The 16401-nt window shown below is 38.8% G+C and overlaps 1 protein-coding gene across 1 annotated transcript; it reads left to right on the top strand.

Moving 5' to 3' along the window:
* The first annotated feature begins 3488 nt into the window (after positions 1–3488).
* On the top strand, positions 3489–16349 carry myef2 (myelin expression factor 2). Its single transcript, XM_039770341.1, has 17 exons — positions 3489–3669; positions 5046–5242; positions 6231–6283; positions 7440–7447; positions 7803–7896; positions 7981–8172; positions 8254–8407; positions 9215–9264; positions 10054–10114; positions 10497–10595; positions 10883–10936; positions 11023–11112; positions 11193–11270; positions 11365–11460; positions 14927–15120; positions 15848–15899; positions 15981–16349. Exons 1-17 carry the CDS (start codon positions 3554–3556, stop codon positions 16142–16144), a joined length of 1752 nt encoding a protein of 583 aa, XP_039626275.1. The 5' UTR covers positions 3489–3553; the 3' UTR covers positions 16145–16349.
* Positions 16350–16401: the final 52 nt, after the last annotated feature.

Here is a 16401-nt window from a genome sequence, read left to right as displayed (position 1 = left end):
TCTCCGTCTCACAGGACTCATGCTGCGCTAACGTTTTTGTAATCTTTTAATTCTCACTGGCAACACGAATTAGTCAATCTACAAGTCCCCGACTTATGGTTTAAATCCAAACAATATATTCGATCTCTTTTCGCTGTCCTGAGTAATAATTTCCGTTTGTTTGCACTAATGTGATCTTTACTATCATTTTTTTGAGACTTCCGAATTTTCGTACTTCCATTATCTCTAACCTGCTCTGCATGTGTACCACGCCAATGTTTCTGAATTCTTTACGACATTCTACTGTGTCATCTACTCTTTTTCCTTTATTTCCGGCCCCAGGCATGGTTTAATCTCTTTCTCACAGGACGCATAAGTGTCTTTCCGAGAAAATCACGTCTCATCTCCTGCTCGTGCTCTGCATGTTTATCGTGCCAACATTTTTGAACGTCATTATGAAGTCTTTTATTTCTGACCCCGATTGGACCTACGAGGTTTTCAATTCCACTTGGTCCGGGCTGATTATTACTTTCCTAATTTTAAGAATTTGCACAGATTATTATTGTTCTTTTTTGCCTTTTTTTCTCTCCAACATTTTTGGGTCGCTTTTTGACGCGCTGCTCCTTCTTCTTCGCTTAGTCATTGACGTGCCATCTTGAACGTATAAAATATTTAAGAGTTGAGGGTACATGAAGTGTGTCTGCCAAACGCTTTCCAACAACTGAGAGGTTAGATGTTCATGATCTTGTTTTAAATTGGTTATAAGTAGGATGTGACTTGCAAAAGTCATCATCTCGTGGGACTTGCTTCCAAAGGTTGTAAAGTCTAGTCTCGCGGGACGTCAAAGTGTCTTTCCGAGAAGGTCACGTCTCGACTTAAGATTTTTTTTATATAATAAAGAGATGTAAAACTTCTTAGAACAAACAGATTTAAAAGACATGGCAAGAAGAAAAAAAAAATCTGGATTTATCCACATGCAGAACTCACCTGAGGAGGCAGAGAAGAAAATTAAGAGGACTTCTTCCTAGCATTTTAAAAATCTGAACAGGGTAAGAATAGAGAATATGAAGACCATGCAAGCCTAAGATAAACACTAGTCATTAATCTGTCATACTGAAAATGTACAAAATAGCTTTGCTAAAGGCTGGTATACCTTTAAAGAGTATCATGATGAATTTAAATAATATGCCTTGTAATTACAATATAAATCATTAATCGCATGTATTTTAATCTTTCACTTGCCTGTCATCTGTTTTAGTCATCTGCCTGTCCGTGATTGGATTTGACAATACAGTCCCCTTCCCAGTTATACATTATTATGTTTAATTACGGTATGGGTAATATAGTAGTAGCACTGCTGCCTCTCAGTAAGGAGACCGGTGTCCCTGATGCTCCCAGCGTGTAGTCTGCATGTTCTCCCACACACTCCACAGTCCGAAGAGATGCGGGTTAAGTAAATTACCGGTGCTAAATTGCCCCCTAGTGTGTGTTTGTGTGTGTTCATCTTGTGAAGGTCTGGTGCCCTGTCCAGGGATTGCTTCTGCCGTGAACTCACTGCTTGCTGGGTGGGACAGGCTCCAGCTGCCCCACAACCCTGCTCTGGATATGTGGGTTTAGAGATGGATGGATGGATTGAGGGGTGTTCAATAGTCATTACTGCTGTCACCTTTTTTTTCACTTTTAACTCGTTTTATGCACCATTTGTGCTGCTCTGTCATTTGCCTGATCAATATAATTACATTAGCAACTCTGCTTAATGATATTTCTCACACTTTCCTTTTTCTCTTTTTCATTCTTCATTTCTTTCTTTTAAATACACTGAAAGATAACACAGTGGCGCAGTGGGTAGCGCTGCTGCCTCACAGTTAGGGGACCCGGGTTCGCTTCCCAGGTCCTCCCTGCGTGGAGTTTGCATGTTCTCCTTGTGTCTGCGTGGGTTTCCTCCCACAGTCCAAAGACATGCAGGTGAGGTGCATTTGTGATCCTAATTGTCCTTAGTGTGTGCGCCCTGCCTGGGGTTTGTTTCCTGCCTTGCACCCTGTGTTGGCTGGGATTGGCTCCAGCAGACCCCCCATGACCCTGTGTTAGGATATAGCGGAATGGATGGATGGCTATCTGCTCTATACAGGGTGAGTCAAAATTATGTTAAGACTAATGGATTATTTTTATCTCGACCACACCTTTCCAGGTGGATGGATAGGTTGTGGTGGACTACTGCCCTGGCCTCCACACTCCCCTGATTTGACCCCCTGTGATTTCTGGTTATGGGGTATGGTGAAGGAGCACGTGTATAGCATAAAAGTTTGTGACATCAATGACCTGAAGGACAGAATACAGATTGTGGTATCATCTATTCCCCACCAAATCTGTCTGTCTGGGCTTTAGGGCTCACAAAGGGATAATTCCATGCCAGACCAGGGGGTGGCAGGGTGCACTAATCCTCCCTCTTTTTCATCGACAGACCAGCCACCTGGACTGTAGGACGTCACTTCCGGTCCCAAGTCCAATGACATCACTTCTGGTTCCGTGCCCGATGATGTCACTTCCAATTCTGGGCCTGATGACACTATTCCCAGTTCCTGCCCTGATGACATCACTTCCCCTGCCCGGCTTTAAAACCGCCATCTTTGCCTGTTATGATTGTTCTGTTGTTGGACTGAAGTCTGTTGAGGCCTGTTCTATGGAACCAACCTTTTAATTTTGGCAGCCTAATTCAAGTATACGGGCGGCTGCATCCAAACCTCTTCCTTTGCCTGTCCAATCCTTTCACACTCAGGTTTTCATTATTTTTTGTATTCATAATTGCATTCTGTCCAACCTCAAGCAATGCGATTGTTACCTTTGATCGTGCTTTTGTTGTAATGGAACCCAAATCATTGTTTCACAAATTCAGATTTATCAAATACAGGATCCAAGCTGTAAATGACGTCATCAAGCACCAACGTTTGACTATGGGGCGCAAGGAACTGTACGAGTTTAAGAAATGAATATGCCCAGCAGTACAATGCGATAGATAGAAATATAGAAGTGTAAATAGATAAATCCAAACTTACATTTAATTAAACCTCATTCATTTAATTTCACCCCGAGGTTACATATTCTCCTAAATTGTCCCTAGTGTGTGCATGGTGTGTGCCCTCCGGTGTGCTGGCACCCTGCCCGGGGTTTGTTTCCTGCCTTGCGCCCTGTGTTGGCTGGGATTGGCTCCAGCAGACCCCCGCGACCCTGTGGTTAGGTTATAGAGGTTTGGATAATGGATGGGCGGTTACTCGCTCGCTCGCTCGTTCGTTCGTTCGTTCGTTCGTTCGTTCGTTCGTTCGTTCGTTCGTTCGTTCGTTCGTTCGTTCGTTCGTTGGAATGGATGTGTTGTTAAACACCTTTTCTTCCTGGTTGACGCCCCTTTCGACTAAATGGCCCGCGGCCCTCATTTATTGGTTCGGCAAGTCAAAGCCGCGCAACGTGAAATCTCGCGATAGGAGAGCTTTACGTAACTGTAGGCGCTCGTTGAATGCGCGCAGTACTCGTGGAGCAGGAAGAGGAGGTGCATCTGTGAGCTGCGAAACGTTCGAAGACAATGGCCGAGGTTATGAAACAAGAGCAGGAAGAAAATACTAATGTTGCCGAGACCGAGCATGAAGCTGAAAACGAAACTGAGCAGCAGATGGAAAACGAGGCGAATGGCATTAAAACGTAACTTATTTTTTTGTTTTAACCATGATTTTTGTCGGCAAATTCTCTTTAGAATCGGATGGAGGAAAATGGAGGCTAATCTGCCGGTTTAGGCCTTCAGAGACGAAGGCCGCCTTTAAAGTCCACTCTTTTGTGTATGTTAGAATTACATAATACTAGCCCATGTGTGTAGCTGTTGACCGCTTTGTTCCCAAAATTTTAATTGTACCAAGTAAACAGAATAACTGGATGAAGTTAAAAAAAATACATTTTGGGGCCTAATGAGCCGACCGGCTGTATTGATGCTTTCAGCCAATCGCGGGTAGTCCTTTTATCGCTGAAAGCGTTGTTATTTCTCTGTGATTGATTGGGATTAACGCTTTTTAGCATTTTAATTATTTTGTCGTGTTGGGTTGTTTACATTGTTATCCAGAATGTCAGTTTAATGATGGTGATCCAGCAACAACGCTAAACCGCCATTTTTGATATCTGTTCTGGTCACAACCGCATAGTCGGTGCCATGTTTTGTGCGTGTGATACTTTTTTTTTCGTGGCGTAGTTGTTGTTTTATTACGCTATTGATGGCGGAGATGCGATGATAACGATCGTCATGTTGTAACAGTACCCAGTTTGCATGGCATTCTGTAAGCCGTGTAAAAAGGCCAGTCGGTGTACAACCGACGCGGTTTCTTGAATCGATTTATTTTTCCAATGCTCTTACCCGTGCTTCTTTGAGAATTTTCCTCTAATCTGACCATCTTCCAGTCCCGCTTTATCATTGGCAGGTTTGCGGGGAAGCTGGAACCTATCCTAGCGAGAAAATTGGTAGGAACAATCCCCCGGAGAGTGCGTTTCCCCCATATGAGATTTAAGATTTATGCACCGATTTACTTAAGAGATTACATACTCAGAAATGAGCAAAACATTCGAAGGGGCAGATGTATGCTGCTGTGTTAAAAATTATAAAAGTTCGCTGGAATCTCTTTCCAAGAAGCTACTTTTGCATAATTGGCACTGTTTTTGTTTTTTCCTCGGCAGCAAATCTGCCTGAAACATTCCAATTTAAAAAAAAAAAAGTTAACATGCAAACGCTTTGTATATATGTGCACTCGCACATGTATGTTTTGAAAATTTTACACACAAATAACATTAAAAGGTTGACTGAGTTGAGATTAAATACTTTACAATTGTTTTTTCGTTTACTTATTTTTGTTCTTTTTAATGTATTAATGTAGTAAACAAATCCGGTTTTAAATTGTGTAAAGTAAGGCATCCTCTAATAGCATCACAACACATTTAAGTGGTCTGATTTCCACACCTTGTATTGGTAGTTTTAAATGTTGGTGATTTTTTTTGGTGTCCTGTAATAATTGTATGTTGTAAACTTTGAAACCTAGGGAAAGCGAGTCCCCAAAGGAGCCATCTGAACTGAAGGAAAAGACAAGTAAAAAATCCAACCGTTACCAGCCCTATTCCAAGGAGAAGAATGCAGGATCTGGAGACAAAAAGGGAGCTCATCGCAACAGGGTTTTTGTTAGCAATATACCATATGACATGAAATGGCAAGCAATCAAAGATCTAATGAGAGAGAAAGGTAATTTCCGAGGTTTAAGGTACCAAATGTTGCCTTAAATACATTTGGGGGTTCACTGTGCACCTAAAGGAACTTAACCTGTTAAATATTGCCGGCCAATACTAGTGCCTCATAAGGCATTTACAGGCTCAATTGATGGCAACTTTAGTTTATCGGCAGTAACTGAATTGTTCATTTCCATCATAAAAATCAAACATTTGCAGATATTTCAATTGGCAGTTTGTGTTATTCCTTAAGTTTATTTCAAGTTGTTTGAATTCCAGGGAACAAGAAGAAGAAGAAAAAAATCTTAAATCAGTCTTCAGGTTGTTATTGTTGAGGCATGATAGATTGTAGTAAGAATTGTTGTATCCTTGGTATTCTGTATCTCACTGCTTATTTGATTTTGTCATATGTGTGTTTGGAGTTCATTTTGCAATGGTTCTAGTAAAGTATTGGCAGCATTCAAACAATACAATTTTTGAATTGTTCAGAATATTTGTACAGAATGTTCGGATCACATGTAAGAATGCTTGATCAAGTTGTATATGTTGACAGAATACTTTTATTTTGGAAATATAAAATGGAAGTGCGTGCCTAGCTGTGTACTGGTTAAATCTTTGAAATTTGGAAACCGAACAGCAGGTGTTTTGTTTATATTTACATGTATGTATTTATTTTTATATTTCTTTTTTGTTAAAGGAAAATATACTGATATGGTTTTAAAGACCAGGTTTAAATAGTTTAATCCTGGTAAAGTTTGTACCAGCAATATCATGCCATTTCCTTAAGGTTGAACATAGCCTTTTTTATTGAGTTAATGGTAGATCAACTCAGAATTTAAATTGTATGGCATTGATGTCAGGTGTTTTTTTCTGGTCTGGTCTGCTTGTTGTTGAATAAATGGTTTTTCTTTGTAGAGTTGTACCAAGGGCAATGGAGAAGTGAAGTTTGGTGTTTTAAATGCATTGTTTTTTTTTGGTATTTTCCCTTTGTATGTCTCATGTAGTCGGTGAGGTTACATACGTGGAGCTCTTTAAGGATGCTGAAGGAAAGTCAAGGGTAAGTGATGTGGCCATGCTGCCTGAGGTTTTAAATATCCTCTGCAGTTTTCCTTTTATTATGACTCATTCAAGGTAATGAAACTTCTGGTATCAATTGTTCCAAAATGCTTTGTGATTTGCAAAACTGGAAAGGTATTGAGCTAGAGCCTCTTCTAGTTGGCTGTAGGTCGTGACCTTTTTGTCAGCAGGGCTGGCTGTTTGATGCTGTTTAATTTTGCTCTAGAAAATTTGGTCAACAATGAACTTAATATTAATGTAAGTATTTGGTGCAGTTTATAATTAGTGCTTCAGTTTGTTCAACAGATCAATTTCACAAATGGAAATAGATTTTTATGCACTGGGTGAATAGTTCAGAGACCCTGTACCAGTACCGGTGTGAACTTACACTTTCACAGTATGGATTTTAATTTTCCTCTTAAGTAACTTTTCCTGCAACCAAAGTAAAATTTAGAATGTTTGGAATTGGACTACAATTTTTACATAATGTTCAATCAGAATATGTATTTAAATTTTAGTCACGAAAATTGGAAATATTTTTCATTAACACTTGGTCTATTATATTGAAAAATGTGTTGCATATTTAGATCAGAAGTAACCATGTATATACAATATAAGTAGTAATTTATTATGCAAAGCACATTTAAGATCTTGGAAGTTTTTATTGAAATCTGTAATTGGTGTTGAACCTTGACCATCCTTGGTTCTAGGTTCATGTAGTTTATCACAGTGTGAACATTTATAGACTAAATCTATCAAGTAAATTAAAAAGTAAATATGCACATGTGAATGACTCCAGTTTAATATGCGTGTGCTTTTCTCTGACGTCCCCTGCAGTGCTACATAATATTAATCACAAAGTGAGTTGGTGCTGCATTGTTTGTTGCTCATATAGTTTCTTCATAATTTTGCATGTAAACACATCTTAAAGAGCAAATAGATTGATTAATTAAGAGCAAGTAGTAATGAGCATCAGACATTTTGACCCCAGAGAGTTATTCTTAACCAAAGACAAACCTGCATTTTGTTTTAGTATTGATGTTTAGCATTTTTGTGTCTTGGTTCTTTCCAATTTGACAATTTGTAACTTTATTCTCTTCTCCTTTCTTTCATTCTCTGTCTCTTTCTTTCTGCCCTTTCTGGCTTGCTGAATTCAGGGTTGTGGGTAAGTGTTACCTTTTATATCTTTTTTAATTTTGCATTTAATTTCATATTGCAATATGAGAATTCTCAAATACTAGGATAATTATTAGTAATTATTTAAGGATAAGACTGTCTGATTTTTGTAGTATAAGCCTAAGCTGTTTACTCTTACTGTATTTTACATTCTGAAAAGTTGGCACATTGATTAATTCTGTTTAAAATTGAATTTGTCTGTATACATTATGGGGCAAGACCCTGTCTTAAGGATTCACTTAACATTTGCACAAGTCACTGTTACACTCGATATCTATACTTTTACATATTAAACTTTTTCAAAGTTAAGTTTTTGAATGTAATTGTAATGTTCATCTATTCAGTGTTGTGGAATTTAAGGATGATGAGTTTGTGAAAAAGGCAATGGAAATCATGAATAAATATGACCTAAATGGAAGGCCACTTAATATTAAAGAGGTAAGGATATTTTTATTTCCTTTTCTGTATCTACTATTTAGTTTATTGTACTGATGTATGTATTGTAAATGTATGCATTTACAGGATCCTGATGGTGAGCATGCCCGTCGTGTACTTCAACGGGCTGGAGGAGCTTTTCAAGGAGTCCGTGGTACAGATGGAGGAATGGGAATGATAAATGTACCCCCTTCTATTGCAAACAACCCTAACATTCCTCCTGAAGTAATAAATGCTTTGCAGGCTGGGCGTCTTGGGACAACTGTGTTTGTTGCAAATGTGAGTGTTTCATATTGTGCTGCTTTGTGTTTTTATTTAATTATATGAAGTATGATAATTATTGGTAGTTAACATTTACAGCTGGACTTCAAAGTTGGATGGAAGAAACTGAAAGAAGTCTTCAGCATGGCAGGTGCAGTTAAGAGAGCAGATGTGAAGGAAGACAAAGATGGAAAAAGTCGTGGAATGGGGACAGTAACTTTTGAGCAATCTATAGAGGCTGTTCAGGCTATTTGTATCCTTTTTGATTTTTGTTGAAGGGTATTTAACAATTTCAGTCATTTTCAGTGTGAAAAATTAATTTTTCCATGGTATACTAAACCAATCAACTTGTACGATTTGTTTAATTTGAGGAGTCTTCAGTGAAGGCCTATTTAAGTGAAAACTTGTAAGCATCATACTGCACAGACCAAGGAGAGGTTTTAAAAAAAGGAAATTGCACAAACCTTGTGTACTCACTTTGAATACCATAGTTTGCATAGCGGGACACACAGAACTATTTTCAAAATGCGCAAACTTCCTTTACAGGATAATTGTGTCATTTAAGTGTACTTGCAGACATATGGTTTACTTTTCCATATTATAAGATGTGTGAATGTAACACCATTAAATTTGTACAAATATGTATTTGTAATCTGGGAGCTAATTTTTTACTGAGCCGTATGTTGCACATTTGAAGTTCTGCCACTATTCTTGCCTTTCTCAATTATAAGTACATAATTTGTTTGAAATATTTGAATGATTCCTTTAGTATAGTGTGTTTTTTTTTTTTTTTACACAAGTTTAAGGGGAAGTTCACCCTCCACCCTGTCCCAATTTTAGGAAAGTCACATATTGCTTTCTTGCAGGTACTGGGCTCATCAGTCTGCTTAATCTAAAATGCAGACAGTATGTTAGTATTCATTTTCTGATGCATTATTTCAACTGCAGATGAGCATTTTCAGTTATTTTGCCAAATATTCCAGTAAATAAGGTGGATTACTCGTTTCTTTTTAGTGTGTGTTCCATTTTTGCCAGTTTTCCTTAACATTTAACTTTTCAGCCATGTTTAATGGCCAATTCCTGTTTGAGAGACCCATGCATGTAAAAATGGTAAGTTCATTAACACCTCACCCCTGGGGGCTAACCGTTTTTGTTTACAGTGTTAGGGGTATGTCATTGCGGGGTGTAGTTTTCTTTTTGTTTGTTGGTTTGTATATATTATCTGTGTCCTTGAAGTTTTGGGTTGGGTTTGTACTTGACATGCAGATAAAATACTGCTGTCTTGGTGAAGTCAAACCTAGTGGCAGCAAATGAGATGCATCAATGGTTACATTATTTCTTCAGTTTCAAGTTGGATTGAAATGCTGTAGTCCTGTCGCCAGTAAAAAGCAAATTCCCTGATTAAATGACAGTCATACTGTGCCTTCTACAGTTGCACTCTAAAACTGACTAGTCTCTTTCAAGAAATCTCATTGTTGATATAGAGCCACATTTTTGTGAGCATATAGAGTGATGCACACTGATCTTCTCAAAATAAGTGTGTGGTTTATATATGTTAAGCGATGACTTTTCTATATTAGATTAGAGTCCGTTTTTTAGTTTCCAGCCAAAGCTAACCTGATGTAAAGCTGTTCGGTAGCAGCAGCACAATCGCTATTTGCCTGATGCTTGATATCTGATGTTTTAGTAACACCCCACCTAACTGGGTATCAAATCAAGTGTATGGATGTGGTTTTTTTTTTGGGTGAAGTTTTTTTTTTTCTAGATATGTTTTTTTGTAGATTAAGTGCATGTTTTCTGTAGCTGTTTAAGTGCTATATTTTGGACTACTTTTGACTTTTTTTTTTTTCTTCCTGAATTGTGCCTTTCTTATGAAATTATACCCTTTCTCTCTTTTAGGATGACAAATCCGTACCCCATGATGACTTCCGTACAGCAGAAAAGTCATCTCAGTTACCCCGTAAGTACAGACTTTCTGAATATTTTTGTAACATTTGGAATAAGTATGTGTTCTGTTTTTGGTCTAATGCTGAACTGGATAAGTGGGTTTGAAACGGTGGGAACCCCCGCACTTGGCAGAAGATGTTCTGTTAAATATATTCATAGGCAGAATGGGTACTTTAAATTGGGTGATGGGCTTTGTCTCATTACCTAATTGATAGTTGACAGATTAATTTTCATGTTTTGAAAACGGCAGGGGGCACTGTTTTGGGGGCATTTTCGGAACATTTTTATTAAATTGGTCCAATGTGTGAAGGGTCAGTTTTATTGGCTGGCTTATTACCTATGCTAAGTTAACCTAATGAGTATTCACAAACTGAATGTTCTTTGTGTGTTTAAAGGTGGGCTTGGTGGTATTGGATTGGGTCTTGGACCTGGTGGCCAGCCAATTAATGCAAACCGAGTCAGTGGTGGAGGCATGAGTAGCATGGGCCCTGGAGGTAAGGGTTTATTATAAAATACACTGTATAATCAAATCCCCCTGAACTTAAACCACATCATTCAAACCATCAGTAATTTACATGTAAAATCCAGTTCTCATGGGCATTTTTTGACACAGTATTGCAACTGTTTTTCTTATTGGGAACATTGTAAGCTATAAAATCATTACACCGCTAAGACACATTTTGAAAAGGCAGTGCTTTACCTCTGTGCTTCCTGACTAATTGTGGTATAGATGTCTTTGTGCTCTATTTGTGTTAAAGTTTATATAAATATTTTTTTATAGGCCTTGGTGGGATGGATGTATCTGGATATGGTGCAATGAGTAGATTAGGTGGAGGTATGTCTACTCAATATTATATATTACTCGGTGCATGTGTGGTTTTTATTTAAGTTGTGTACATTTCACATCCTTAAATCTTTTAGGAATGAGTGGCTATGGAAGTGGGATGGATGGAATGAGTAATATGGGCGGATACAGTAGTAGAGAGCTGGCATCTATGGGAAGAATGGGAGGTATGCTAATTTTTTTGCATTAATTTAAATTTGGCTGAAGGAACTTGTCCCTAACTAAACTTTAAACTATTTATGTGCAGGTGGCATGGATGACTACAGAGGAAGCCTAGGAATGGGTGGAATGAGCAGTTTGGGTAGTGGTATGGGTGGAATGGGAGGTAATTAAACATTCATTATTTCTGTATTTTAAATGCGTGTTTTTTTTGTGTTTTTGTTTTTTAGTGTTTAAATATTTATTTTTCTCCCTTTTAGACATGTATCGCAGTGGAATGGGAAGCATAGATAGAGATTATGGTAGAAGTGAGCTGGCAATGAATCGAGGTTATGGCGATTCCTATGGTGGAATGGGTATGGAATTTTTTTGTTTTAATTGTGATTAAATATTAAGATCCCATTACTAAAATTTTATGAATGGCGTTGATACTTCGCTAAGTTTTGACTAAGATTCATTTCATAATCCTCGTTTTCCCCAGAATACTATTTAATATGGTTTTGCATCAGTGCAGTGATACTTTACCCCAGGACAAATTGCTTGCTGTAACTTTGCTGTAATGCAAGATGCATGTTAAAAAAACAAAACAGTCTTCCTGCTTTGTTTATGTAAAAAAGGCAAATTAATGTTTTTTTAAAGATAAAAACAAATGTATTGTGAATGCATCTATTCGGTCATACTGTGGGTAGAATACATACTGTGCCATAGTCTAATTGAAACAAAATAACCAGATAAAACCTTTTTGTGCATGTTGGCAGATAAAAATGAAACAATACATTTAGATTGGAATGTCCTCAGATGGACTTAAATAGTAACTTTAGCAATAAGGTTGAGGACCAGAAATGCACTGATTAACCATACAAATGGAATGCAGCAAATAAACGCATCATGCTGGTGTCCCTTTGAAATTAGGTGTTCTCCACCAGTTTTGGCACAACTGCTAGAAACCATTGGAATCCTGGTATGCTCATTTACAGTCCAAAACTCTCATCAGTAGTGGTCATCATGGAAGAGTTGCCACCAAACAGCCATTCCTCCTAGTTGGAAATATAATCATGTCTCGCCTACCCATGACAACAAAAGTGTGGTGCAGGGAGAAAAAATGACAGCAGGTGCTCTGAATGAACAAAATTTGAAATCCTTTGGCTGTAATAGAAGATGATTTGTCATCTGAAGGGATGGAGAACCGTAAACAGATGACTACCTGGATGAATGTCTACAGTGGGTACAGAAAGTATTCAGACCCCCTTCAATTTCTCACTCTCTGTTTATATTGCAGCCATTTGCTAAAATCATTTACATTTTTTCCCTCATTAATGTACACACAGCACCCTATATTGACAGACACAAAATTTTTTGAAATTGTTGCAGATTTATTAAAAAGAAACTGAAATATCACATGGTCCTAAGTATTCAGACCCTTTGCTCAGTATTTAGTAGAAGCACCCTTTTGAACTAAAAAAGCCATGAGTCTTCTTGGGAAAGATGCAACAAGTTTTTCACACCTGGATTTGGGGATCCTCTGCCATTCCTCCTTGCAGATCCTCTCCAGTTCTGTCAGGTTGAATGATAAACGTTGGTGGACAGCCATTTTTAGGTCTCTCCAGAGATGCTCCATTGGGTTTGTCAGGGCTCTGGCTGGGCCATTCAAGAACAGTCACAGAGTTGTTGTGAAGCCACTCCTTAGTTATTTTAGCTGTGTGCTTAGGGTCATTGTCTTGTTGGAAGGTAAACCTTCAGTCCAGTCTGAGGTCCTTAGCACTCTGGAGAAGGTTTTTGTCCAGGATGTCTTTGTACTTGGCCGCATTCATCTTTCCCTCGATTGCAAGCAGTCGTCCTGTCCCTGCAGCTGAAAAACACCCCCACAGCATGATGCTACCATTGTCGTGCTTCACTGTGGGGACTGTATTGGACAAGTGATGAGCAGTACCTGGTTGTCTCCACACATACTGCTTAGAATTAAGGCCAAAAAGTTCTATCTTGGTCTCATCAGACCAGAGAATCTTTTCTCACCATCTCTGAGTCCTTCAGGTGTCTTTTAACAAACTCCATGCAGGCTGTCATGTGTCTTGCACTGAGGAGTGGCTTCCGACAGGCCACTCTACCATAAAGCCCTGACTGGTGGAGGGCTGCAGTGATGGTGGACTTTCTACAACTTTCTCCCATCTCCTGACTGCACCTCTGGAGCTCAGCCAAAGTGATCTTTGGGTTCTTCTTTACCTCTCTCACCAAGGCTCTTCTCCCCCGGTAGCTCAGCTTGGCCGGACGACCAGCTCTAGGATGGGTCCTGGTCCTCCCAACGCCTTCCATTTAAGGATTATGGAGGCCACTGTGCTCTTGGGAACCTTAAGTGCAGCAGAAATTTTTTTGTAACCTTGGCCAGATCTGTGCCTTGCTACAATTCTGTCTCTGAGCTCTTCAGGCAGTTCCTTTGACCTCCTGATTCTCATTTGCTCTGACATGCATTGTGAGCTGTAAGGTCTTATATAGACAGGTGTGGCTTTCCTAATCAAGTCCAATCAGTATAATCAAACACAGCTGGACTCAAATTAAGGTGATCTCAAGGATGATCAGAAGAAATGGAAAGCACCTGAGTTAAATATGAGTGTCACAGCAAAGGGTCTGAATACTTGGGACCATGTGATATTTCAGTTTTTCTTTTTTAATAAATCTGCAACAATTTCAAAATTTTTTTTTTTTGTCTTGTCAATATGGGGTGCTGTGTGTACATTAATGAGGGAAAAAATTAATTTAAGTGATTTTAGCAAATGGCTGCAATATAACAGAGTGAAACATTGAAGGGGTCTGAATACTTTCCATACCCACTGTACATGCACCAGTTGAAGCTTTATGGAAGTTGCCTGCAGGTTTTCCATAAATTGACTGGCCCCCTCAGTCCTGGTGCATTCTTCTCCATCACACAGTATCTTCAGGGAGGCTTCTGATCAGTCCTTGGTTCATTCTACAGCATGGCAGACCCCAAATGCATTGCCAGAATCATAAATTATCTGCAATGCAAGCAGGAACTGGGAATCGTGCAACATTATTTTTGAATGCATTCCCACGTCGCAGTATATTGCAATTGCCTAAGATTTCCAAAATTTAAAGTCCTTTGTTAACACTTAAAGCAGTTCCCTTTTTATCACCTTTAAATCTAGTCTGTCTGTGGTGCAGTACACTTGTTCCAGTGCTTCTCCCAGTCATGGAAATATTTGCTCTACTCCTTTTGTTACCATGTCTAGAGCACATTTCTCCCTCTGTGGCAAATCCTTCCCTTCAGTCTCGAGTTTTAATTTTAAGAACAAGAAAGTCGCATTGAGTGAGATCTGGTGGAATGTGAAGCAACAGCCACATTGTTTTTTGACCAGAAACCGTTTGACAGTGGGGGGGTGTTATGGTGCAAGATGCTGGACATTTTGTCTTGATGCTTTCTCATACACTGCAACAGTTCAATGTAATTTCGCTGACTGTAATTTAGCAAACCTTTTGGACTAGTCTATAGTACTGAGAAAAGGGTTGCATTTTTGAATGGCTGTTTTAAGTTTGGGTCTTTTTTTTTTTGGGTTTCAAGACCCGCTTTTTATATGTGAGCGTATACGGTACTTTTAACAATTAATGGAAATGATGACAATGTTCTGTTGAGACTGAAGTCTATTTGAGCATGGGAATCGATTGTTTCCACTGCTTCTGATTCTTCTGTAATCCTGTGCCAGTAATGAGTAATTTTACAGAAGGCTAGGGTGTTTTGTTTTTTTTTTCTCTTTTTGAGATTTAATTTGTTAATTCTCCATGTCTTTTTCTCTGTCCTACTTTATTTCAAAGGAGGTGGAATGAACAGCATGGGTGGTGGAATGAGAATGGGCATGGACAGGATGGGTGCTGGTTATGACCGACTTGGCAGTGGCATGGAAATGAGTCGTGGCTTCGGAGGTTTTGGATCGGGGTCCAATCAAATGGGTGGAGGAATGTCTGAGAGAGGATCAGGATCCAAGGGCTGTCAAATCTTTGTCAGAAATGTAAGTCTGGAAAATAGTTACTTCAATTTGTAGTGAATACAACTGAACTGAGTTTGCCATCGCCATCTTGTAACTGAACTTGTTGTTTTCAATGCACTTGCAGCTTTCCTGTGCTGCACCTCATATGGTGTAGTGAAAGAAAACCATGAAAAATAGTGACATTTTGCTCTCGTGGGATGGGGTTATTCCAAGACTTTGTGTAAATTGACTGAAAATGTTTTAGCAACATCAGCATACCTGTTTACTTTCACAGGATGGAAGTGCACAAGGTTTGCAGTGATGATGCAGTTTTTTTTGTTTGTTTTTTTACTGGAATGCATTGCTTCGTGTGGTACTTCTTTATCCAGCTCCAGTGGTTACCATACTTTAAACCCCATCCCATGTATCACTGTTAATATTCACATTGCTTATTGTCTGTATTTGGTGCAAGCACATTTTAATCCAGTGGCAGATGAAGATTGTGAATACTTGCCTAGACTGGCACCTCATGTTGGCTGCAGCTGGCCAGTTCTTATTGCCAGTCTAACAGTGGTAGAAGCAGGCAGGCATTGGAGCCCACAGTTAGTGTCATGGCACTCGTATCAATCAAAATTGCCCACTTATAGTTCAGACGACGTGCTAATTTAACATTGTAGCATCAGATACTGATGGATCTGCATTCTCAAATAGGTTTTTTGGTAATCGGTTGATGTGACAAAGGCTGACTAAACTTCATCTCTTGTTTCAGCTTCCATTTGATCTTACATGGCAGAAGCTGAAAGAAAAATTCAGCAGCTGTGGTAAGTCTACCAAAATAAAAAATATTACAGCAGTCACATCACATAAATCAGTTTTAACATTTGTTTGTGTTTGTTTTTTAGGTCAAGTTATGTTTGCAGAAGTCAAAATGGAAAACGGGAAATCTAAAGGCTGTGGCACAGTGCGCTTTGATTCACCAGAAACTGCTGAAAAGGCATGCAGGCTTATGAATGGCACCAAGATCAGTGGTAGAGAAATAGACGTTCGCATGGATCGAAACGCATAAGCTATTCAGTAATGTTCATTTCCAGTATGTGTATTTAGTATTGTATGAAAAAGTTTGTCTTCACCAGCCTTTACAACTGGACATGCTTAAAGTTGTTTTATATACTGTGAGTTGTCATCCTCTCCCCTGCCCTCAAGTGTTTAATTTTTGTGAGCATTCAGTTTAATTGAATGAATAAACTTGGTTTTTATTTTTTTTTAATGTACTTTTGGTACTGGTGTACATTGTTTGTTTTTCTGAAGGCCTTAATTTGTCTG

This window comes from Polypterus senegalus, chromosome 12 (genome assembly GCF_016835505.1).
Source record: "Polypterus senegalus isolate Bchr_013 chromosome 12, ASM1683550v1, whole genome shotgun sequence".
In the NCBI taxonomy this organism is placed as follows: domain Eukaryota; kingdom Metazoa; phylum Chordata; class Cladistia; order Polypteriformes; family Polypteridae; genus Polypterus; species Polypterus senegalus.
The sequence above is the reverse complement of the archived record's forward strand: the minus strand, read 5'-3'. Positions and strand labels throughout refer to the sequence as shown.

Coding starts and splice junctions, on each gene's coding strand:
- myef2 (XM_039770341.1), top strand. CDS start 3,554: ATGGCCGAGGTTATGAAACAAGAGCAGGAAGAAAATACTAATGTTGCC. Junction 10,115..10,496: donor AAAGTCATCTCAGTTACCCC/GTAAGTACAGAC, acceptor GTGTGTTTAAAG/GTGGGCTTGGTGGTATTGGA. Junction 11,271..11,364: donor TGGTATGGGTGGAATGGGAG/GTAATTAAACAT, acceptor TCTCCCTTTTAG/ACATGTATCGCAGTGGAATG.